Below are 25,885 nucleotides of genomic sequence, written 5' to 3' on the forward strand. Positions count from 1 at the left end.
AGAAGCTATATGCATCTTTTAAGAATCACATTTCAATGATTATAAAAATTTATCTATTATACAACATAGGTCCAGCTACACTGAAAAAATTACACCGCTTATTGAAATACATTTCATTTTAGAAACAGACTACTAAATAGGTCTATACAAAAAACTCTAAAATAATTTCTGTAGTAAAATAAAGAGTGTGTTAGGAGAGCTACAGAAACAATTTTTTTTTTTTTGTCTTTCTTTATAATGCTCAAATATACTGTGATACGTGTCTGGCTCACTCCATAGCCGGCACCAAAAGCTGAAAAAAATCCATTACAATACACAGTGATACAATTAATGCTCTGTATTAATCTCACAGCCTTTCCGATTAGTACAAAGAAAACCCAGGCTTTCTCCTCTTTGAGGAGAAGTCCAGGATATAAAAGCAAGCATACCTCATCAGCTGATATGAAATTATAAAATTCCACAAGTTTCAGTATCTGAAATTTATAAAAGTCACCAGTAAAACACAAGCAAATTGGGGTTGAGTCCTGTTGATTCCCAGGTTCAAATGAGCACTGCTGATCCAAACCAGGATTTCCTCATTTGCTAACGAATTAAAAGGAAAAACAAGGATCATCTGCTGGGGCTAAGAGATGGACAAAAATCCTCATCAGGTAACCCTCTGTACCTCCATGAGGGCATGTTTTCATGTGCATAAAATGGGAAAATGACTGACAGGAAGCCAAGATGTTAGTGGTGCTGTGCTGAACTGTTTTTTTCTGCCAAGTGTCGCAGGAAGTTGTCCTCACTCTGACCTCTGTGATTTAAAGGCTCACTCTTAAAAAGAGCTGGAGGAGGAGGTAAATGGGGAACAGGGGGAACCGGAAGATGATGTGGATGGTGAGGATGAGGATGTAGGTGAAGGTGTGAGTATGGGTGGGGGATGGGGCGTGGAGGAAGTGTGTTCACTGGGTTCAGGTTCATAGGTGGAGTTGGGGTGGTGGGTGTGTTTACTACAGCAGGGACTGTGGTGGCAGGAGAAGCTGTGGACAGCGGAATCTGGACTGCAGATGACACATTCACGGGGCTGGTAACACGGAAGCACTTCTCCTTGTGTGCCTTGAGCATGTTGGAGAAGCGAAATCGCTGGCCACACACATCACATGGGTAGGGCTTCTCCCCTGTGTGAGTTCGGCGATGTCTCTTCATGTTTGGGCGGCTGGTGAAGCTTTTCCCACAGATTTCACAGATAAAGGGCTTTTCTCCTATTGAGCACAGATATGTCAACTGGTTAGGCACAAAACATCTTCTAAGACTTCCTTTAGCATGCTTATAAGAACTGTATACTACAAAATCTATTCTGACTGCTACATTCAGTAGAGACAGCTGCTCTACAGAAGTCCTTAGTCTTTATGAAATCCTCTTTTTTGGATTTTGATGCACAAGAAAACCTTCTATAAGGCCTAAATTCTCAGTTCCCCCAGCAGTGAATCACAGGACTATAAACAGTTCTTTAGATTTAACGTAAGTTAACATACTAATTCTCCTTTCTGATTTTCTAGGCTGGATAACAGCTTTGATCCCAAGTTCCAAGGGATGGAATACAGATGGAAGAGTAGGAATGTTTTTGTCCTGGAAGTACCTGTACTTTTCTTTGCTAAGTTCTTACCAGTGTGTGTTTTCATGTGCTCATCAAAGTACTGTTTCATGTTGAAGTCTTTGCCACACCACTGGCACATGAACTGTTTGTGCCCAATGTGGATGCTCATGTGGGAACGCAGCTGGTACTTGTACTGAAACCTCTCATCACAGTTCTGCAACAGAAGAACAGCATCCATGATATTCAAGCATCACAGATCAGAAATCAAGGCAGTCACAGGACAGCATTCAAATGTACTAAGTGAAGGAGTAAAGAATACCTGAACTTCCCTGAACTAGGGACACATCATTCCCATTTTTAAAAAGGGAATCAAGGAGGATCTGGGGAACTACAGACAAGTGAGCCTCACCTCTGTGCCTGGGAGGATCATGGAAAAATTTTCCTGGAAGCAATGTCAAGGCATGTGCAAGACAAAGAAGTGATCCGAGAGAGCCAGCATGGCTTCACCAAGGGCAAATCATGCCTGGCCAATCTGGTGGCCTTCTATGATGGAGTGACTGCATCAGTTGACAAGGGAAGACTGACTCATGTCATCCACCTGGACTTCTGTAAAGCCTTTGACACGGTCCCACATGACATTCTGATCTCCAAACTGGAGAGATACGCATTTGATGGGTGGACCATTCAGTAGATAAAGAGTTGGCCTGAAGGTTGCACCCAGAGAGTGGTGGTCTATGGCTCTATGTCCAGGTGGAAGCCAGTGATGAGTGGTGTTCCTTAGGGGTCTGTCCTGGGACCGGTATCGTTTAGCATCTTCATTAATGACACTGACAGTGGGATTCAAAGCACCCTCAGAAAGTTTGCAGATGACACCAAGCTGAGTGGTGCAGTCGATACAGCAGAAGGAAGAGATGCCATCTAAGGGGACCTGCACAGGCTTCAGAAGTGGGCCCATGTGAACCTAATGAGGTTCAACAAGTCTAAGTGCAAGGTACTGCACCTGAGTAGGGGCAATCCCAGCAGACATGAGTACAGGCTGGGAGAAGAACTCATTGAGAGCAGCCCTGCAGAGAAGGACTTGGTGGTTCTGGTGGACGAGAAGCTTGACATGGGCCAGCAGTGCACGCTTGCAGCCCAGAAGGCCAACTGCATCCTGGGCTGCATCAAAAGAGGAGTGGCCAGCAGGTGGATGCAGGTGATTGTCCCCCTCTGCTCTGCCCTTGTGAGGCCCCACTTGGAGTACTGAGTCCAGGTCTGGGGCCCCAGCACAAGGATGTTGATCTCTTAGAGCATGTCCAGAGGAGGGCTATGAGGATGATCAGAGGACTGGAGCACCTCTCCTACAAAGGAAGGCTGAGAGAGCTGGGGATGTTCAGCCTGAAGAGAAGGCTCCGAGGAGACCTCATTGCAGCTTTTCAATACTTAAAGGGGACTTATAAAACAGATGGAGAGCAACTTTTTGCTCAATCAGATAATGACAGGACAAGGGAGAACGGCTTTAAACTAAAAGAAGGAAGATTTAGATTAGAGGTTAGGAGGAAATTGTTTACTCTGAGGGTGAGGTAAGGCACTGGAACAAATTGCTCAGAGAAGCTGCGGATGCCCCATCCCTGGAGGTGTTCAAGACCAGGCTAGATGAGGCCCTGGGCAACCTGATCTGGTGGGTGGCATCCGTGCCCATGGCAGGGGGGTTGGAACTGGGTGATCTTTAAGGTCTCTTTCAACCTGAGCCATTCTATGATTCTATGAAATCATTGTGGACACAGACCCTCACACTCTACATATGCAGGATTTAAGTTATTCAGTGGGAATAGAATTTGACCTGTGCTAAAAGGTCTGCTGCCACAATAGCCTTGACAAGAAGCATGGAACAGTCATAGCCTTTAGTTGACATAGCTGTTGGCAAAGCTGAGGGAGGGACACCGTTATGCCAACAGAAAAGTTCACTTAATGTATCATTTGGAGGTTTTGCAGCTTTGCGAGATCTCTCTGCTGGATTACATCACGCCTCCACTAGAGGACTCTGCTCACACAGGAAAACCAACAGCAGCTCTGTAAAGCAGGCTTGTGTTTCAGAAAAGCAGACAGTTTTCCAGCTTTAATTAATTGGCATGAGGTAATTTCTTTCCCTACAAGTTCCTCAAGACTACTATGGCTGCAATACCACCATTACTACTCCACATACGCTGGAGCTGTGCTCCATTTTGTGGACAGGGTGAGCCACCTAACCCAACCTGCAAACAGGAAGGGCTCTACATCAGGGCCTGCCTCCATCATGTGATGCCCACAAGCATCCCCATCACATGACCGAGACATTACTTGCCCTAGACATATGACTGGCTAAGTCTATCCCATACAGATCTCCTTCCCAAGGGCAAGTGCAAAATTACAAATCACAGATACACATGAATGCATTAGCAAGACACTTCCCTCTTCCAACACATACACTCAGTTTAGGAAATGTCAATTTAGACTACGGTCTTATCTCAAGGAAGTAAGTTTGCAGTGATGCTGATAGTTTTTCCTCACAAGTGAAAATCAAGCAGCAATTTATTTTCACTGTTGCCACCTCTGTCTGCTTCAAGTCACTGGGCAGGATGAGCAGGATTACTATAATTTACATCATGATACCGCTTTACTGTGAACACTTAGGGAAAACTGGTATTAAAATCCTGCTGTAGCGTGTACTGACTGAGAAAAACATGACAGCCAGCAGTAAAAGCAAATCAAATACATCTCAGTTTGAATTGCTGTTAGATGCACTCCTGCTGTGCTCCCCAAACAGAGAATAGTTTTCCCCAAATTTTTATGGAACATAAAAATGTTCCTCATCCACAAGTCAGTCAATTCAGTTTCCACCCATACGCCCTACTGACAGTGTTATTAATTTTATGTCTTATATCTAATATCTAAGCTTAAGAATGTTAAACAAAATAAGTATCTTATACCTTTATATCTAAACAGATTAACAGTTGCTGCCTCACCTCACATCTGAAAGGTTTCTCTCCAGAATGCTGTAGGGAATGTACTTTGAGAGACATACTGCGTTTGAATGATTTTCCACAGGTTTCACATGTAAATGGCATGTCCTTTGTGTGTGCTGCAACACAACAGTACATTAGAGATGGTCACTACCACACAAACATTTTAGCTCTTGAACCAAATTTCTTTTCCAGTACTGAGAAGGAAAATAATCATTAGTATTGTACAGTTTTAAGTATGTATATGTTTGTACACATGTATGTATACACATACTTTGCTTGCTGTCAGTACCACAGATTGGAACACTTAAGCTAAGGATAAACTGACCTTTTTTTTTTTTTTTATTCCTCAAAAGTGAAGAACTGCAAAGACACATTTGAGGCAGAAACAACAGAAGCACTGATCAATAACTCACCAACCATATGTTTTCGCACATGGGCCATAGTGTAGAACTTCTTTTCACAAATCTCACAAGAGAATTTCTTTTCTGCATATCCGTGGACAATCTTGATATGTTCATGGAGGGACCAGAGCTTCTTGAATGATTTATTACAGGAAACACACTGAATGAATGGGATAAATACAAGGAAGTTTAAATTAGAAAGATTCAGTGATTTAAGTTTGCAGAGTTAAGCCACGTGTCCTACTTTTGCATTACAAAAGGCAACCCAAACCAATGCAAAACACTGTATATTGTCTCAGACTGCACTACAGCCTACTTTTACTGTTTCACAGTTGAAACAAATACACTAAGAGAAGCTGGAAATTCTGATCAAGCACAATTAGAAATGGTGTTAATACACTGCATTTTGACACCACCCAAAGAGCACCACAGCCACTGTGCTAACTTATTTCCAAAACACAACAGCATACATAGCTGGATGCAGCCTCCAAAGAACTGAGCGAGTCCTAACACAGAAATGACAACTCCATAGGCATCGATGCTGCTGGTAATCTAAACCATGGTGTAGGAAGAAGCCAACAAAGGTGGAGGAGGGTAACACCACCTAGTTGTTAAGCCCCATCTGCCCATCCAGCCCTGTCTTTTTCAGGAGCACCCTGAACCTTCTGTAACCTTTTTAGTTCTGTACAGAGGACAACTTCCATCTTGCAGCTGTTGACCATGCAGAGAGTCTGTACACACAGTCAATACAGCAAAGCAAGTTGCCGCCTTCATCTTGTATGTTCTAACTCTTCATTTATACATATCAGTAGCATTGAAGGTCTAAAATGACCACGTGCAAATGTTTTGATCTCTTTGCGTGACTACAGTGAAACATTCAGAAAATCGATGAGCAGGATCCACAAGCTTTCACACATCTCATTTTTCAAAAGAGTTCTTGCTAAAGACTTAATAAAAATCCTTGTGCAATTTTGAAAATTCCAGAATAATCCAGATATAATAGCAGATATACATGTGAGGATACAAAGTTATTTTCATCTTTGAAGTAAAGAAGAAGGAATTTTGGCTTGTTGTTTTTTGTTAGCTGTTGGGGTGTTTGGTGGTTTTTGGTACATCTCCATTTTTCTGCCTGTCAGTTACTCTCCTCCCCCAAGTAAGAACAGTTGTTTGCTGCTCACTGAAGAGCTACCAAATACTAGGCCTTCTGACAACTTGAGTTGTTTCTTCTCTGCACAGGCAAGTTATGCTGCTTCCACAGTGCTCAAGTCTCTGCAGGCCTGGAAAATCTGGTACACCACTCACCACGCTGACCCCAAGATCATTTACCTCTGAAAGTACCTACTTGGAGGCAAGTCAGGATCAAACTGTAGTCCAGGGTAGGGGACAGGGACGTGAGGCGGAACAGGACTCTATAGAGTAAAGTAATACTAAGAAATGATCAAAAATCATTTAAGGTTCAGTGAGACCTTGATGCTGTCAATCTACAATTTCACTGATGATCAGCAGCAAGTAGTTTAGATTGTTAACATCTACCACATGGAATCTAAGATGACAACAGAAATTCTGTGAGGATGCTAATTTTGAAAGGATAAAAACCAGAAGTTACCTAGAAAAACATATTACATCACTTCACTGAAAAATACGGAGAAGAGACAGCCATGTTTATCAGTTCAACTACCACTTCCATAATGAAGCCACGTTTCTAGACAAAGCTCCGTAGCTCCCTTGACATACTAAACCCTATATTAATGTATCACTTTCCTATCCCCCGTACTCCTTTTGCCAACTGCAATAGAAAATTTGCAGGCAGCTGTGAAACATATTCCAAGTATTACAACAGACAAAAATAATTGTTGAATATATATACTGTTACTATATATACATACATATATATATATATACACTGTTAATATATATACTATATATTCCAAATATATATACTGAGAACTTGAAGACAACTAGTGGTGCTTCTACCACCTATGAATATCAGGGTTAAAAATCGGGACCTGATTCTTCTGGTATAGGATATAAAACAATTTCTACAACTTCTTTCCTTATTCCTTTGGAGAAATGAATGTAACCCCTCAGAAGCACATGGGTGCATGGATTACAGGACGCTTCTCCATTCTATGCCACACATTCAAACTATTCATAAATTCTTGTTCAAATCAAGAGATTTAATGCTGTGAATGAGCCATTTGGATGACAGACCATCCCTGAAATTTACATTAAAATGTTCTCTGCCACATAAAACTTCAGAACAATTTATTTCAAAAATCGCAAGGACATACTGAAATGTATTTTACTACGTTCAAGACTCATTATCTTTTATTATATTCCTTCCTTCAGTCTTCCTCCTATGAGCTGAAACATAAGGAAAAATAGCATAGTGTTATATAGAGCTGCATTTGAGTCTTACAGCAAAGAGAAATTGCAACAAACATTTCAACCATCTTCTGCACAGTGGGAATTGAATACGAATTCAGTTTAGCATTTAAGCAAAGAACAACAACAAAAAGTCTTAAATGTTTCTGGTAAAACCAATTGGACAGACAAAAAAAAAAACGAACTTGCTGCCCTACAAACTGAACATTTCGGCTGCACAGAAATTGAACCCAATCTGCTTCATCCTAGCAGTGGGAGTATTTCTGAAGTAGGTGGTAACACTGTGCCTAGTTTAACAAGGCAAAAAATGCTTGTTAAAATTGCCATATAAAAGAACATCGCCTCCAGTTACATGAGAACATAGATGCCCACAAGCAAAGAACAAACCACAGATGAGAACCTCTGAAACTCTTTCCACAACTGTAACTTTAAAATAGTTCTATTACAACACGAGTTTCCATTGTTGTATACAATTAAAAGCTACAAATCCTCTGGCAAGAAAGACCAGACATCTTTTTATGATCAGTGAGATTTACTGAACTTTTGCACTGGAAAAAGGGCAGGCTCATGAACAGATTCAGTCCTTGAACTCATATACTTCCCTATACATACATGAACTATAAGCAATGCTGTACATTACTTATGATTATTTCAGCAGGACTAAAAAAAAGTTACTTTTTAATACAAATCCAAATCCTAACTTTACTAGCTTCATTCTCACCTGCTTGCCTCTCCAGTATTGTAACATTTTTAATTACAATACCACGTACACATCATAATTTTGTTCTCCCTTGAAATGGTATCTGGATATAATATGTGACTGAGTATCAGGACACTGGAACTTTAAAGCTAGGGATAGCTGCAGGTGCTCAGCACCTGAAGAAGTAGGTTTTTTCCTGTCACGTGCACTTGTTTTCAGGCCATTTACTCTAGGAGTTTGCATTTGTTAAAGTAGCTTTGTGTTTTCCCTAACATGTAGTTAAATACTAGAGTAACTCTGCTAAACTAGACAACACTTGCATGCTCCGTTCCCTACATTTTACTTCTTTTGGGAGACACCAAAAAGTGCTGATAGGTAGAGACAAGGTCTTGGTCAGAATCTGGTCTGCACAAGAGATTTCCCCCTCTGAAGTGTCCACTAGCTGTATCTAGGGCACAACAGAAGGTATGGAAATCTGGCAAGCAGGTGAGCAAACCTACCTGGATATTTTTTTCACAGTCTGTTTGCTGGTGAAGGGACAGCTCACTTTCTAGAACAAATTTCTTCCCACATTTGTCGCAGATCTGCATGCGCCTGTGAGTGACGTTCATGTGCTTCTCCAGGTACCAGCGTGTGTTAAACACCCTGGGGCACTTCTCACAGGTTAAAGTCTCCTTCTCTTCACACTTTGATTTCTGCACAGGTGCCTTGGGCTCCTTTGCAGCTTTCTTCTTACGCCTGGGGGGCTCCATACTCTTTCTACGACCCCTTGTAGTTCTGGGTGATGGGGAAGTTGTGGCTGCTGCAGCAGATGCAGCTCTCCTTGTTCTCCTTTGTGCAACACTAACTTTTTCCACTCTTTTCTCTTTTTTCTTCTGCCTCTCATTTTCCTCATCATCATTACTTTCTTCAGTGGCCTCTTCCCCACTGTCACCCTCCTCTTCCTCACTGCTGGTCTTAAGAACAGCAGTCTCTTTGGACTGGGAGGGGACACCCTTCTCCCCTTTTGATACATTTAATGTTTGGTTGTTAAGGTTTACCTCTACTATAATCTGCTCCCTTTTGTAAGTCACTTCATCTTCCTCCTCTTCCTCCTCCTCAGAGTCGTCAGAGTTTTCTCTATCTTCTTTCACAGCCCGGACTTCTCCTACTGATCTGTTTTCCCTGAAATATGGCTGCTCTTCTCTTTCATGGAGATGTGGTTTGCTCATTTTGCTGTCCACCAACACTGAGTAAGGACTTCCTGACTCTCTCTTGTATACTTTGGTGGATAGATCAAGTTCCTGGCTGGCACCATGATAAAACGTGGGTGGCACTTGACCACGGTGACTGTCCTCTTGCGCCATACCTGCTACATGCACTGCACAGTTTTCAGCCAACTGTTGACAAGAATTGGTTGCCTGATTCATGGGGGGGACGGGATGGGACACTGATTCAATGAACACCTTTAATCCCAGAAAACCAAGCAAGCAGCTTTAAATCGAGATAGGTTCTCATGACCGATGCCTGTTTCATCTACACAGAATAGGATTCTCTGCTGATGTTTAGCACTGATGTATAGGTCACAGAACTCTGATATTAAGCCAAGAGCAGAGCAGTAGCGATTATTCTTCTGAAGAAAGTTGTCACTGAACTGTTGAACATTTTATCTATAAAAGACAACAGAGAAAACATGATTACAAAAAACAAACAAACAAACAAACACAACACCCAAAAATCTTTACAAATTTCTTCTGGGTTTGTACAAGTAAGGTAAAAAACAAGGTATATACCATCCATGAGCTGCATCTGCTGTGGGTGGATTGTCCTATAGCATTATCTCAAGCAAAACTAGGAGTTAGGTACAAATACATGCACCTTTAAAGTGGGCCAGAACTAGTACTAGAACCCTCAGAAGTAGAAATCAAGGCATGCTATTAATTTCAAAACGAATACTCTGCACCTGTCAAAGATCACCACCTTCTAACTGAAAGCTGGGCCAATATGCTTATCACTGTTTCTCCTCGAGCACTGATGGCCCCAAGACTGCTCAACTCCCACATGCCTCTTCATCAAACAAGGTGTATACACGTATACCTATGCAGAAATACCTCTTCTTCTGTAACTTCCACAGAAAGCACATCCTTACCCCTAATGAGGACACATTAAGAACTTTTATATCAAACAACATTCCATTAACATAGATATGCACAAACAATTTCAATGGAAACATTTTCAACTGGCAGCACTAAATCAGGTTAAGAACAGTGCGTCCCCCAGCTTGTTTCCACATCAGACATCCCTCATAGCCTCTTGATTTAAGGCACCTTATTCTTTTCTTCTCATTCTCTTTTCCCCCACATATTTATTCCTCACTGCAATACCCAAACAATATTACATTTGCCATCTAAATTTCATTTGCAGTTATCCAAGCTGGAATTTGGCCAAGACACTACTACTACCTTTTGCAAAAAGTACCATGTGATCCCTAACGAATACAAGTAATCAAGCTCTGGCATTTATTTTTTACCCAATTACATCTTAGTAGCACAGTATTACAATACCAATTGGTCAGAACAAAACTTGCAGCTATAGGGTGCAGACAGAAGAGGTTCATTATAGAAAGTCTGAGAGAGAGATCCCATGACTGGATGATAGAGAAGACCCCTGAGAGAAAATGAAAGGATTGAGCAGCAAAGTATGAAGAGCAGTGGATCCCTACTATCGGGGTCTGAAAAATTCCTCGAGTTTGAGGTTGTAAGTCCAGCAGACAGGTATAAAACATTTGAACTTTGCAGAATCATACCCTGATTTTTATTTTCATTATTCTCAGAGCAACAATAAAAAACAACCAATCTGAAGCAGTAATACAAACAGTATTTTTATAATATTTTCTGTCCACTTCATTCTAAGTTAAAGTGCTCTTTACACTACAAATGCAATAACTTTATTGCAAACACATTTTGGCACAATTTTTATGTATCGTAGTTGCAATCTTACTGTTCCACCAGAAATTTCCCACTTTGAAATGAATTTAATTGAGCAGGAGATGAACCTACCAATGCTCACAGCAGTTTGAGTAACAAAAGACTGAACCTTGCCCTACAATCTTTGTGAAGTAACATACTAGTGAAAGTGACTTACCAATAAGCAGTTGTCTGATTACCAGCCTGAAGTAAATTAAACAGATTCTTGAACAGTTCTCCAGTATTTCCAAATGCACTCAGCAAGCACCCCACAGATAGAGTAACCTAGACTCATAACACCAGGGTCTGCCCCCACTGCTGCATACCCCTCAGCAGGGTCTCAGGTCGCAGCTTCTGATCTCCAGAGGTGAGAGGCAGGAGGGCGAGTGTCAAGACCCAGCTGGGCCAGGAAATACATGGAGATAGGGCTGTTAACATTGACTTGTGATACCAAGTAATATTCAGATGGAAAAACTAGTAAATAATAAACTGGTTGTGACTGCAAGCCAAAATTAACAACCCTATACCGAGGTTAGAAAGCAGTGGGCATAATGCAATCCATTGTTTAACTTTTCCCTTGAGAAAATCTAATAAATTATTTAGATGTCCAAAAATCACTCATGTTGAAATTCTTTCCTCAGCATATTAAGTATTTTTAAAAACTGCATGAGTAATTTAGGAATGCTGCCAGAATTCTGCAGCTAGATAACCAGGAAAAGCAGAAAACTTGTCATTAAAAGGAAGCGTTACCTCTCCCCTCCCCCCATTTACTGAATGCTGAAATTGAACAATAGAGCAGAACGATAGAGCTTATAGAATTTAGTGCATGTATCAGTACAGTCTGGGGGATGACCTGCTGCAGAACTCTGTGGAGAAGGACCTGGGAGTCCTGGTGGACAACAGGTTAGCCATGAGCCAGCAGTGTGCCAAGAAGGTCAATAGGATCCTGGTGTGCATTAAAAGGAGAGTGGCCAGCACATCAAAGGAGGTGATCCTCCCGCTCTACTCTGCCCTGTTGAGGCCTCACCTGGAGCATTGTGTCCAGTTCTGGGCTCACCGGAACAAAAAAGATAGGGATCTCCTGGAAAGAGTCCAGCAGAAGGCCACAAAGATGATACGGGGCCTCGAGCACCCACCCAATGAGCAAAGGCTGAGAGACCTGAGTCTGTTCAACCTTGAGAAAAGAAAACTGAGAGGGGATCTTATCAATGTCTATAAATACCTTAAGTGTGGGAGCTGGAGGGATTTGGCCAACCTCTTTTCAGCGGTCTATGGGGACAGGGCAAGGGGCAATGGCCACAAAATGGAGCAGAGGAAGTTCCACACCAACATGCAAAAGAAATTCTTCACGGTGAGGGCGATGGAGCACTGGGACAGGCTGCCCAGGGAGGTTGTGGAATCCCCTCCTCTGGAGACATTCAAGACCCATCTCGACGCCTACCTGGGCAACCTGCTCTAGGGAATCTGCTTTGGCAGGGGGGTTGGAGTGGATTATCTCTTGAGGTCCCTTCCAACCTCTATAATTATGTGAATATCCTACAGTGGGAGGGACCCACCAGGATCAGCAAGTCCAAGTCATGGCCCCACACAGGACCACCCAAAAATTAAACCATATGTCTGAGAGTGTTGTCCAAATGCCTCTCAAAGCATTTGAAATATTCTTTTTACATATCCTGCCATCATTTAATCACTGCTCATTTACAGAATATTCAGTATAACAAACCACTTTGTATGAATATATTACCACTTCAAAAAATAATTGAAAAAAAAAAAATGGCATGTTCTGAATTATCAAAGCTAATGGGTCTTAAAACCACTTCACTCTGCAGAAACAGTAACCTACTTTCACTTTGAATACATTGCTTGCTACCCTCAAGGGACCCACAACTTTCGAACAACATTATTTAGCAGTCAACCAGATGGTAAAGCAAAGTCTTCCTTATATACTTGAGATAAACAACTTGCTATTAGACAACTGACAGTTCTGAGAGACAGTACTTTAAATACTGCAAAAAAATCTAACAGAACATTTTTTTTTTCTAAATTTTCTGATCCCAAACATAAGGAAGCACTCCCCCCCTCTCCCCTTTAATAAATGTAAATCCACTTTTTTCAAAGCTGTTGAACAGCTTGGGCTCACAGAATGAATTTCAGCCATACTAAAAACGGAAGCAATAAAAGATCTGATTAAAATGTAAATAGTAGTTTACACTCTGTGTTTTAAATGCAATTTCAAAGTTATTTCTGAGGAACCCTATCAAGACATGAAACTGAGGAATAACTATTATGAGCATAGAATGCGTTTATGAGGTGCGTACAACATTTGGTAATCAAAGATCATATGAGAAAGGTTTGCAAGCCTACAAATATTAAAGGCTCACACTCAGAAAAAGAAGTAGAAACAACTTGCAGGCAAATACGTAGGTGGAGGAAGCATGTGTATGTGAGACTAACACTTTGTGTAATGCTTTCGCTGCTTCTGAAGAAAAACCACATTTCTTCATGCTATTTGTACCAAAAATAGAACAACTTATAACAGAGACACAAGTACAGATAGTTACCTGTCTCAGCTCTGACTCAGTAGATACTTTGAAATCACTACAGACCAACTTCAATATACTCAACAGTTAATGGCTTCAAATTACATGTCCTTGGTTGGGCTCAGAAAGGGACCAGCTTGAAAGTCTGGACATCTCATATTTTAGTCTAACCTGTGCCAAGGACATATGATTTCTATGCTGGCAAGCATCCACCACAAGAAAAATACTGCTTCTTTTACCCTGGCTAGTAAGTGAAGTGGTTGTTACATGATCATTTCTGCATATCAAGGCCCTGTAAGCTACTGACTCCTACATGGTCTACAGCTGTTTGCCTGTAATCGTATTTTGGGTGCCAGCTCCACAGATATACACTTAACTATTCATTCTTTCTGCCTGGACTGTTTGTTGGCTCCCAGAATATTCATTCTTTCTGCCTGGACTGTTTGTTGGCTCCAAGAAAAGGGATGAAATGGCACTTCAGGGCATTCCACAACCAACTATGACCCTGCCACTCATGGCCAATGTGAGAGTGACCTAATTTAATTATTTTTAAAACCAATTTAATTGTTGCCCACATTAAGTTATCAGTATTATACCTGAAAATTGTCAGACATTGGTATAATTCACTTTGCTACAGGTTGGCAAGTCTAGGAAAAGTACTGCAGGCACAAGGATGATTGGTATAGAGACATAGATGGCACTGTGTAGATTTATTACTTAGTTAACATCTGGAGGTTCCCTTGCTCTTCCCAGACAGCTATAAGGGCCAGAAAATTACATTAAAAAATAAAATAAAAATCCATGCCTGAATTTGCAAATCATTGGCATTTGGATAAGTTTTGCACACATCATAGGGAAAAGAGAGAAGGATAAGAGCTTGGGATTTTCCCAAAGCTCACCTATACCTTGCATGAAAAGTGCATACTGTAAAAAAAGATATTGCAATAGTCCAACATTAAAAAAATATTAGTTTATTGGTCAGCTTTTTTCCCCCCCTGTATTACATCCTTTCAAGACAGATACAGACTATATACACGTATTCATATGATTATACATATATATATCTGTACCTGTCTTGAAAAAATATATATATGTTTTTGTTTATGATCTACTTGTACTAGATTTCTCTTCCAACTTTGCACAGTAAGAAGTGCTCTCAACTTTAACATAGCTCAAAAGACACCCTGACAAAATTATTCTTCCATCAAGTATACAGAACTTGACCTGTGGGTGAATCTGAGACAGATAACAATGTAGCACCAAAATAACAAACACCTTACATAAGCTTTACAAATTATTTGCACAATTCCTTTCCATAACACAAGTCTGATAACTTCACAAGATCTAAGTTTCACACACATCCTTCTGCTTCAGTTTAAGAGCAGAGCAATCTGTTTCACAGCAACTTTTTACAATCAAGAAGCACTGCAAGATGTAAATAGGTTTTCCACTCTGCCACTTATAGACCAATACATAGACCACTATATATTAAACCAAGTTTGAAAAGAAAGCTTGAGTATCTTGACATTTGAAATTTTCTTTTCCATAAAATGAGACCTCTCAAAATACTGTTAGAAAAAGTAAAAGTTAAAAAATAATAATAATAATAATTGTTATAATTAAAGGCAATGCCATTTTGTGCATGCATTAACATAAAAATGTGAAGGTGTTAAGGATTCTGAATGTCTTTTGGTTGGAAGCTACAATCCAGCAGCTCCACTACAGCCCAAGGCAACTAGAGTTGCATTCAGTTTACAAGCAGTGAAACAATCGTGTATAAATAAATCATTTACACTATTTAAGATAATGCACTAGTTTCAAACTAGTCAAATATTTGTTGATGAAACTTTACTCTGAACAGATAGATGTAAGGCAGTGGTTGCAGGCTTGGGATTAATCAAACACAGCCCCAACATTATGCCATACCTGGGACATGTGACAGTCTGACCACCACCCAAATTTCGAACTGAAACTGGAGGGCCAGCTTCTCTGCTTCCTGAAGCTGGGTCAAAGTTCATTAAACGGGTAGAAATTTCTAGTACAGCTAAAAACTGTGTGAAATCAGAATACAACAGGATAGCTCACCCTTTCAAAACAGCAGAATCATTTTAAGTAAAAAAAAAAAATCACACCTATTAACGACCTTATTTGGGTACAGTAGGAGTATTAGGGCTATGTTAAGACAGCACAATTGTGTTTATTTTGAAAGGCTGATAAGTGAATGAATGCATCATTCTGGTAAGTATAAATGTAGAGGTAAACAGGAGTGTGATTTTTCACTTAACTTCTGTTAACATTTGTACAGTCTGTGTTACCTGTTAATCAATTCCATGTCAATTTCTTTACATGACAGGACAGAAATACAAGGAAATGTATCAGAGAAATATGTTTAGATTTACTGAATCCTTTAGTAATAAGAGTTTTTTTTTTTTTCTTCTGTGAAATCTGAGTAGCACATTAGCAAGAAACAACTGTGGATGCAATGTGAAAAAACAGTGACTAAAATGTTCCAATCATGTACATTTCAATACATCAGCAATATTTCAGAGCAGATGAAAAAGTGTTTCAATATACTTGCACAATCTGAAGAACAGATGCGTGAAACAGGACAGCAGCCACAGCAACTCTGTTAGTGGGAAAACACACAGTACAAGTTACATCATGGCAGTAGATAGTAATCAGGACTATAAGACAGGAGGGAATCGTTCATATCATCATACAATCACTCCCTTCTTGTGCATCTCAGACACTTTATATGCAAAAAAAAAAAGGTGTTCTTAAATTCTAAGTTCTATCTCAAAACAAAGGCACAGTCAGAACATCTTCACAGACTTTGCATTTCCATGGAGATGTACTCAAACCTGCCTTTGCCCACCTAGCTACAGAACAAAAAAACTAAATGTGACCAACAGCCTATTTCGTCATGTTTAATACCCATCTATGAGATGGTATCTGTAATAGGTTCAACATTTAGGACTACTCTTTTCTACTTTCCTCCATAGCTTTTACAATCTACTGTATCAGAATGTTCATTTTGTGCAACTGATGCAGACTTTGGGAATACGGTTTAACATGGTGAGAGGACATTCAGAAGCAGCGTTCACAAAGGAATTCCTGGGACTGCACTGTGAAAACACAAAAATCACAACAATCTTCTTTTCACTGCAAGCCCAGAAATCACTTGAAGCAGATTTTCAACATCAACTTATATAAAACAAAAGATCAAATATAAAAGTGTGGAACCGTGGCTTGTATTTTGATGAAATTAAAGCTATTTGGGTATCGTAAAAAAACAACCAACCAACCACCACAGCACTGGCAGTAACTGAAGATATTGCAGTCAGTCTTGGGAAGGAAACAAAAGACTGGAGACTGAATGAATACTGTCTAGTTCTTGTGGTAAAGGTTGGCAGAAACATGTCAGGAAAGTATATGAAAGGCTGAAGATGCAGTACAGCATCCAGACTGTCCCATCTTCTAGTTATTTTTTTCAACCTCTTCTAAAATAATCTATGACAGTTATCTTGCTAACTCAGCAGACAACATTTTCATCTTAAGGAGCAACTTGCCTCTAAATATTTATCAGTCTAATGGAAAATGAAGCAGACTACATTTCCAAAATGCCTCATGTAACATCTTGCAGCTAAAACATAATACTAGGATACAATACCTCCAGATTTTTTTCCATTTCTTAGGATGAATTATTTGTCTGTATCTACAAATGTGGTTTGTGGGACACAGGTTTTCAAACCAGTGATTTCCAGAACTGTGCATCTGGAATTTTTTCAAGCATTATCTCCACAGAAAATAGTTTAAGGTTACCATTTCAGAATTCAGCTGCATTATAACCCCTCAGTTTATGAAATAAGCTGAAGGCTTATTTCTGTTGGCTAGGAACTAGTTTTAGATATGACTGCCATGGACTCCAACAGTTTTCTTTTTCAAGGCAAAACCCTCTTGAAAAATGTTCACATTCAAAAAAGTCTTAGTACTTCCTGCTACCTTAAATGTGTCAAAGTTAAACACTGTGTCTGGATTAGGAACTTCCTTGCATCCAAAACTATTCTGACTTGTCTATTTCTTTCAATGAAAAAAAAGAGAAAGCAAGATTAAAACAAAGCAGGTAGTTCTCCCTCAACAGCAGTCATCCACACATACACACCTAGCTTTCATGCTAATCACTCTTCTGTAATAATTTATTACAGAAAGATTTTCTGTCCCTTTAAATGTACATATTCCTAAAAATATGTGCCACAAATTCACAATACTACTTACTGCCATGATACTGAAAGGCAACTGTTTCACCTATTCGTCTACCCTTTGTTCCAAGGCACTTTTTTGGCCTGGTTTTCTTCTCATTCAGTAGCTAGATTCCTCTCTGCTTTAAGAACTCTTCCTTTCCTCATTATCTGCTTGCATATTTTGAAAACTAGTAAAAATTCTGCTAACGTTTTAAACCGTTCATTTATTTTCATGGATGCCCAATGATGACACTTATTAAACATCACTAACAGGGCTGCAAATGATTGCACTAACAACATAGGCTACACACAAAGCCATACGAAGACAAAAAGGAAATTTGTCATCAATATCTGTACTTCTTTTTCCCAAAGTTAGCATTTTTCCTCCTACAGGAGGAGTTGTGACAAAAGTGGCAGTAGATGTGTAGCTATGTCTTTAAGTATACAGATCAGTGGATTGGATGTATATTAAAGAAATTAAATGGTCTGTCCGCAAAGTAAAGTTAACAAGTATTAACTTCCATCTGGACATTCATTTCGTAAGTTTTTTTTCCTCAGTTTAAACTAACAGCTCTATCTTGGTAGGAAAAAAAAAAAAAAAATGGAATACCCGCATTCAGAATTATACCCAGAACAGACTGAGCTCTTCTCCTAGTTAGCCCTAAAGGAGACCTTTGTAATATTTAGAATGGAGAAGACATTTTTTGTACTTTTTACAAGAGTTCAGTTTTGAAAGCTCACATACAGGTTCCGTAACACTCTGTTTGCTTACAGATTTGATCAACCTGTACTACACCTCAGAGCATGTAGTGTGCTCCTGTATCATTTATCTTTTAAACTGTAATAATGGGATATTTAAAATAATCCCATATGAGCTGAGAGCATGTTACACCCACCCATTTTACAGAGTCCTTCTGTTTAATGTACTTTAAAAAACAACAACACTGATTCACTTCCAGTCAGCAAAATCTTTGGCTTCATGGAAATGTGAATTTGGTTTCTCTAAAACAAAGTTTGTTCTTCTCACATCATTGGAATGTACTTACAGATAAGGTTTGAAATCCTCCCGATTTAAAATCTAGAACTCTTTACACACTAGGTGACTTTTGACTTTGAAACCAGCAACAAGTTTGTAAAAACCTCCCAAAATGCTTGCAGCAGCTGCACAACTGTCCTCTGCATAGTGGCAGACACACTGATTAGGTTAGGAACCTGACTCACCAGTCTCTCTCTCATACTGGTAAATGCTGCACTCACCGAGAACTACACAAGGAGCTTCTCCTTACCTGGACTTTTCTTACTATCTCCACTTTTGAAACTGCCCACAAAAAATATATATGTTTGCATTTCCCTGCAGCATTCCAGTTTTGTAACTTCTAGCAGCATTTTAACTACCGAATTGCCAAACACTACTCAAACCAACTCCATTTAACCTTGTGGTTTTTAGTAGAAAGATGAGATGTGTGTTCACACAAGTACAAATCAACAATGGAACTGATGTCCTGGAACGATTCCTGAGACATTAAGGTAAGATAGTGTTGTCAAACTCTAGATGTGCCAATACTAAAACTATACTACCCTGTGTGTTTCTCTTTGCACAATGTCAAAACATTCCTGTAAACCCTGAATGACCACTCGGTACATTTGAGCTACTGAATCTCTTCAAACACTACACACAGAGTTTGTTTTAAATGCACAAAGTAAACCTTTGGAAAAAACATTAAGTCTTGCTTTCATAATATTTACATAATTTCAAAAAGCACATTTAATAACACGCAAATTTATCAGCTGTCAAGAAATGCTAACCAAGTAACAAGACTTGAAGAGAAGCTCCTATTTCCAAAAGTTTGACCTTTGCAAGTAGAAACTACATGAAGTACTCTCACTAAAGTTACCAGAGTTAGGCATGGAGATAGGAAGCCATTCAGCAAGTCTATATTCACCTGAATGTGTGATCAAAACACACAGTGTACCATGGCAGCAGTTCATCTCATGCTTCACATTTGTCAGGTGCAATTCTCAAGCATAAATACACTCTTCACTGGTACAATAGATGTGATTCCCAGTTTTAACTCTACATCAGTCAACTTCAGACATCTTGCCTCTGCTCTAAGTTTCCCTCTAGGTGAAGTGAGGGTAATAATCTGGTAAGGCAAAAGTTATTTGTTCATTTTAATCTGATCTAAGCCTGTGAGATGGCCAAAGGAGGCAGTACACTCTTTCCCTATTCATGCACCAGCACTAACATTCTTATGGTTGCGGGGACAGTTGCCTTGTGAAAACAAACCAAAAAACAATTCCTTGGGATTTGTTTTCAGATGGATCAGTTCTCTGAACCAGCTCACCAAGCAGCTTCATGAATACTACCATCCATTACAAGATTTTGCTTCCTGAAACAACCTGTTTGCTCTACAGGTGCAATCTGGCTTTCAACTTCCATAAAACAGCAAGGTAAGAAAACCAGAAGCACAACAAATTTGCAGAAGAGATCTGAGGGTGATGCTAAAGAATCGATCTTGAAAAAATAATGTATTTTCAAGAGCCTGTAGCAAACTGGAAATTTTCTTCAACGATTTCAGCCTCTAGCGTAGTATAGCTCTAGCGTTCATTTAAAAATGAGTTCCATGGCCTAATGATTATAAAAATAATCCAGGTATGAGTTCTCTCTTCTTACTAATATGTTACAATCTAAAACCACAGATGTATCTTAAGAACATTAGGATTACAGTCGTAAGCTTCAAGTCAAAATCACATCTTTTCAAAGGTCTGAACTATCACAGAAACCACCTCAGTACCTACTCCATAGCACAAGAATTGCAAGTTGCACTAACGGTGACAGTCTTTAGAGCAGCCAGAAGGTTTCAGGGTGAGAATGAGAACACTTAGGGGGAAAAAGACACACACACAAAACTTTCCTTCTCCCTCTTGGCAGAAATTAACAACAGTTAATTTCCAGAGCAAGACAGGGAGTAGCATCTCTGTAATGCCCAATGCTACCTTACAGACAAAGACTGGTGTTTTTGTTGTGAAGTGAGAGGGAGGAGAAGGGTGTCCACTGAGCACGGATAATCAGCTCCATTTTACTGTCTGAATTTAATGCGACCGGAGTGTGGGATAATAGAAGTCAGTTGTCCACAGGAGATTTTATGTTAAATGATTTTATAGCACTATAAGTGGGCTAGGTAATTTACCAAAGAGAAGCAGAAGGCAGGATAATTCATCAAATAATCTGCAGGTTAGAGGTAGAGCTATGAAACTTTAAAAGAGAGAAAAGAAAAAAGGTAATGGACTGTTATAAGAAACAAGTTCAGAAAAGGTAATAGAAAACACCATAATAAAGAATAAGAAAGGAGGGGGGATTCCAAACACAAAGCCAGAAGATTTGGAATAAGTTTAGAAAGGTACTACTGGAAGGAAAGCGCAACAAGGTATACGTTAAAACCAAACTGCTGGGCAAAAAGCTGCAATTAAATTCTGCACATAACTTTTCTCAGACTTTTAGACTGCAGTCAGAAAGGCATTTCACTCCAATATATTTTGTCTTGCAGTTAGGAAGTGCAAAATGAACGATTCAAGATATGCACACTACAATACAGCATACTAGAGATTAACAGCAGGCATTTTTATTATTACATGACATAGATGATGAAGGCTTCTTAGGACACGTTTCTGACCCTGCTAAAAACTTCTGAATTTACATCTATATGCCACAACTTGTAAACTTGTATTCTCATAATGTTGAGACTCCTGATGTCATGTTGAGACTCCTGATGTCACACCTATCCCAAATTACGCTCCTTGAAGTGGCATGCAGTTAAAATGTGAAATCTAAGTATAGTGCATTACATTTAACAGTGAATTCACAGAACTTACTACAGTGAGAAAGCATACAAAACAGAGGAAGAGCAATACATCCAACCCCATAACTTCTATGACAAATACCTCAAATTTGCTAGCCTGGAAAAAAAAAAATAGAAAAGTTACAGGAATCAGCAAAAGAGCTCCTATTACTGTATGAAACAGTATAGTTAGTTAGAAAGGACAGAACCAGAAAAGCTACAGAAGTGTGAAGTGTGGCCAGGAAGGAGAGCTGCTTCTTTAAAATATATAACAGCTTTTAGTTAGATATCACCTGCCTTCTATCATTAAAATTCACTGTTGTCACCATATGTCATTTGTCTTCAGACAGCACTATTAAGAAACATTCCATAATTTCCCTTTCATTACGTAAGCATTAAAAAGGTTTAAATGAGTATGACTTGCAAACAACTACAGAGTTCAGGACAGATTTTCACCATTTTCCATGAGACTAGTCAGCCATAGGAAAAGCGAAGTTCTAGTCATCTTTCTGCACCTGCAAGATTCAGCTAGGCTCCAACTCAAATATTTGCAACTTTTTGTGTACCAAATTCCCATAAAAGTACATGAATCAATGGATGCTTGTCCATACATTTTCAACTATAAAACTTTCTACAAAAAGTGTGTGGGTGGGGTGGGAGGCAAATACAGAGAAGAAAACTTTATCAAGCCATCTGTCTTCACAGTGGTACCACAAATATTCCTCCAAAACTCCAGCTGAAAAAACTTTGTTTGCTTGTATTTAGTACCAGAGCTAGAATGAAATTGGCTTAACAGATTTTGTCTCAAATTTCTCAATAAGGATCCTAATTCCAGTAACCTATCTTTAAGCAGTCCCAGCCCCTATTAGGCTAGCCTTTCATAACATTTCTAAAATCACTGTTCCACGTCATCAAGTTTCCAAACTTAAAAAATACATTAACAAGAACACTACAGCATGTAAGCATTGTTAGATGTCTAGCATGGCTAAATGTTTCTCTTGAGTAAAAACTACTAGTCTGAAACCTCCTGAGGGGAGGGTGTCTGAAAGTGTCAAGGAAACTAATGCAAGCTGTTTGTGTTAATGAGTTTAAGATGCTGGCACCAGAGCTACCACCAGTGTTTCACTACCCACGCAATTGTTTTTTGGGAGGGAGGAGCAATTAAAAAAAAGTCACCAATTTAAAACCACTCAGCATCTGTAAAACTAATTTGAAATTAGGTACTAGAAGTTTAAGTTATAATGTACGTTTCAACTGAAGTAGGAAAGTCAGTCTTTACATAGATCTCACAACCAGTAAAAGCATTACTTTTACTTATAAGCAAATCCCACCCACTTTTCAAAATACTGAAAATGAAAATCCTTTAAAGACCTGAGATAGTATATAATTTTACTTATATTTATACAGGTGCCTAAACAGCGCTTGCAACTTCAAGGCCAAATGTTTTTATAAAACTGTTCTTAAAATAATTAAATTTGTAACTTGTAGACAAAATATCTTTTTATATTAGTAGAAAATAGTAATTTAGGCTTTTGATACAAAATAAAGGAGTTATTGCAAAGGCTTTAAAATTTGTAAGCCTAGCATTTGCTAGGAAATACTTGCTAATGGAAGTATTTGGAAGCTAGGCATTTCAATCCACAAAAAGAATAGGTTCAAAACTACAGATCCTCATGGAAAACAATGAAATAATTCAGCCATGCTTACTCAGCTTGAAAAAGCTCAAAATATTATAGGATGATGTCAACTGCAGACAGCACCAGGTACATTCTAGCAATGAGAGCAAAACCAGAACACCCCTGTACCTTGCACTTGCAACGAGCCTCACAGATTAATTTAGCTCCTGTATATACCTTAACATTCATCCAAAACTGCTGAAGAATTTAGTCTCCAGAGAACATCAGCAAAAGACTTTCTATATCAGCATTAAACATGAAATAATAATATAATCAATAAAGTCCTTTAAAACAAATTAACAAGTCTCTAATGACAAAATGTCTCTTCTGATCGTGTAAATATTTTGAACTTTTTTAAAAAAGTATTACAAATGCTAAGCCACAAAAGTTAACTGATCTTACCAAATACAACTGTTCTGTTATTGCAAATAAATACTGAAGTACCCATGAATATTAGGCTCACCAAATACTAGATAGGATTTATAAATACAATCTTAAGTCTCTGATATCCCGCTACATACAATTGCTTAGTTAGAAAAATAAAAAAGCCTTTATGATTTCGCACTCCTTTTTCAAACACTCTGAAAATGCTTTCAAAATCTCTATCCCTTGACTACACATTTACATTGTTAGTTTATATCTCAACTTTATTATTGACATCTGATTGTTGTGCCTGGGGCAAGGACTTAACTCTTAGAGCACAACCATTATATTACACGTACTTGATTAATCTCTAAAAAGCAGAAAAAAACGCATCGTATATGCTGGGAGAAAGATGGAGAAAAGGGCATCAAATATGTACCAGTGGTAACAGCAGACCCATATAAAGGAAGTAAATTATTTGCAACGATAAAGTATTAGATCCTTTTTAAATGAGATTTTGAAACTCCACAGTGTTTTTTAACATGTTTTCTCTAGTCCTGTCTATAGTCCTACAATATGCATTTTGTTAATACACACCAACTACCTCCACAGGAAGAGTGCCTAACTTGTACCCGTGAACAATCAAACTGCAGTCAGCATGGTGACAAATCAAGACCATCAAGGTGCATCAGACCATGCTTCACATATCATTGCTCACACATTACATGTCCTTTATTCAGTTAGCATGCATAACCCACCCTCATTCTCTCGATTCACCACATACACTGCTGCCAACAAAGCACGTGCCAGTTGCCACTCCCAGAACAATACAGCTCAGGTCATCCCCTGAAAGATAAAAATGCACATTCCTCACATCTTTCATGGTAACAGTACTTCCCTCTCTTTGACTTAAATCACTTCTGCTGCACAAGATGCCAAAACTCTGTGATGACTGAAGAAGGTACTTACACAATACTATTAAAACCAAAAGAGAAACATTTACTCAAAGTGTTAACTTCTCATTCTAACAATGCCTGTACCAAAACATCCACAGAACTGCAAGTGGATGCAAGACAGTTAAAAATCAAAACAAAAATCAATACCCTGGGACACACACCCTACAACATATACCTTGAGAGCAATGAGAAGAAGAAGATACCTAAGCAAACAACTGCGGAAGAGAAAAAACATCTGTTATTTTCCTACACATACCTAGATCCAGAAACAGCCACTGGAAAAGGCTACGTACGTTTCAGCTCCTCGCCTACCCAAGGACAACTCTAGTCCCAGAAGCTAGTGCATTTAGTAACAACGCTTCCTCCTAACAATCATGGACTGCATACCGCTGGGGGTGCACAATTAGGCAGGCAAGCGGCAAGAAGGATGTAAAAGGCTGCCAGCGGCTCCCCTACCTCCGTGCTACCGCTCCACGAGACGAGGCTGGAAAGCAGTGGCACAAAGCAAGATGTGCGGAAAGGCTGTCCAACACATCCAGATTCAACACGGTTATTTTTTCCGCTCACTCCGGGCAACTCACCCGTCTCCCCCCTCACCTCCCAGCAGGTGGACCAACCCCTCCTCGCGGGGTGCCCTGCCAGGGCAGACCCCCGGGCCTCCAGGAGCGTTTCCCCCACTCGCCGGGGGCTGCCCCGGCCGCACCCCTGCATCCGCGGAGCGCCCTGGCCGCACCGCGCTGCCCCGGCGGGCCGCAGGCCGGGCACGATGCGCCCCCCGCCCCTCGCAGCCCCGCTCCCTTCCAGGCCGGGCGGCGGCCCTGACCCGCTCCCTCCGCCACCCACCCCCGGCTGGGCCTAGCTCTGCTTGGCTGCTGCCGCCAGGCCCGCGAAGAAGAGGGAAGAGGGGGAAGGGGATCCCCAGCCGGGCAGGGGGCCCCCACTCACCCAGGCCGATCCCCTCAGGGCCGCCCCCGCCGCCTTCCATGCCGGGCGGCGCGGGGCGGGGGGCGCAGCAGGGGCGGCGGCGGGCGGGCGGAGGAGGCGAGGCGGGAGGGCGGAGGGCAGGACGGCCAGGGCCCTGCCTCCCCGCCTGCCTCCGCTCGGCCCCCTCGGCCGCCGCCGCGGCGCTCGAACAGCCTCCGCCTCGGGGTCGGGGTCGAGCTCAGGGGCAGGCCCAGGCTCCGCCACCGCCGGCGGACGCGGCTCCCGCTCCCCTCGGCCGCCGCCGCAGCGCTACGTGGCCGCCGCAGCCAGTCTCGCGACTCCGCCGCGCGCACGC

General features: G+C 40.4%; 1 protein-coding gene across 3 annotated transcripts; it reads right to left on the minus strand.

The window, feature by feature from the left end:
* Positions 1–36: 36 nt before the first annotated feature.
* Positions 37–25,818, minus strand: ZNF652 (zinc finger protein 652). Of its 3 annotated transcripts, none has more exons than XM_035347908.1 (6): positions 25,552–25,818; positions 8,547–9,695; positions 4,974–5,121; positions 4,561–4,676; positions 1,646–1,790; positions 37–1,241 (listed from the first exon to the last, which is right to left on the minus strand). In XM_035347908.1, exons 2-6 carry the CDS (start codon positions 9,453–9,455, stop codon positions 727–729), a joined length of 1,833 nt encoding a protein of 610 aa, XP_035203799.1. In that variant the 5' UTR covers positions 9,456–9,695; positions 25,552–25,818; the 3' UTR covers positions 37–726. The 3 variants fall into 3 exon arrangements, with proteins under 3 accessions (XP_035203799.1, XP_035203800.1, XP_035203798.1); XM_035347909.1 differs by lacking the exon at positions 25,552–25,818 and adding an exon at positions 24,863–25,281; XM_035347907.1 differs by lacking the exon at positions 25,552–25,818 and adding an exon at positions 11,170–11,877.
* Positions 25,819–25,885: the final 67 nt, after the last annotated feature.

The sequence above is a fragment of the Oxyura jamaicensis genome, chromosome 27 (genome assembly GCF_011077185.1).
Source record: "Oxyura jamaicensis isolate SHBP4307 breed ruddy duck chromosome 27, BPBGC_Ojam_1.0, whole genome shotgun sequence".
NCBI classification, from domain to species: domain Eukaryota; kingdom Metazoa; phylum Chordata; class Aves; order Anseriformes; family Anatidae; genus Oxyura; species Oxyura jamaicensis.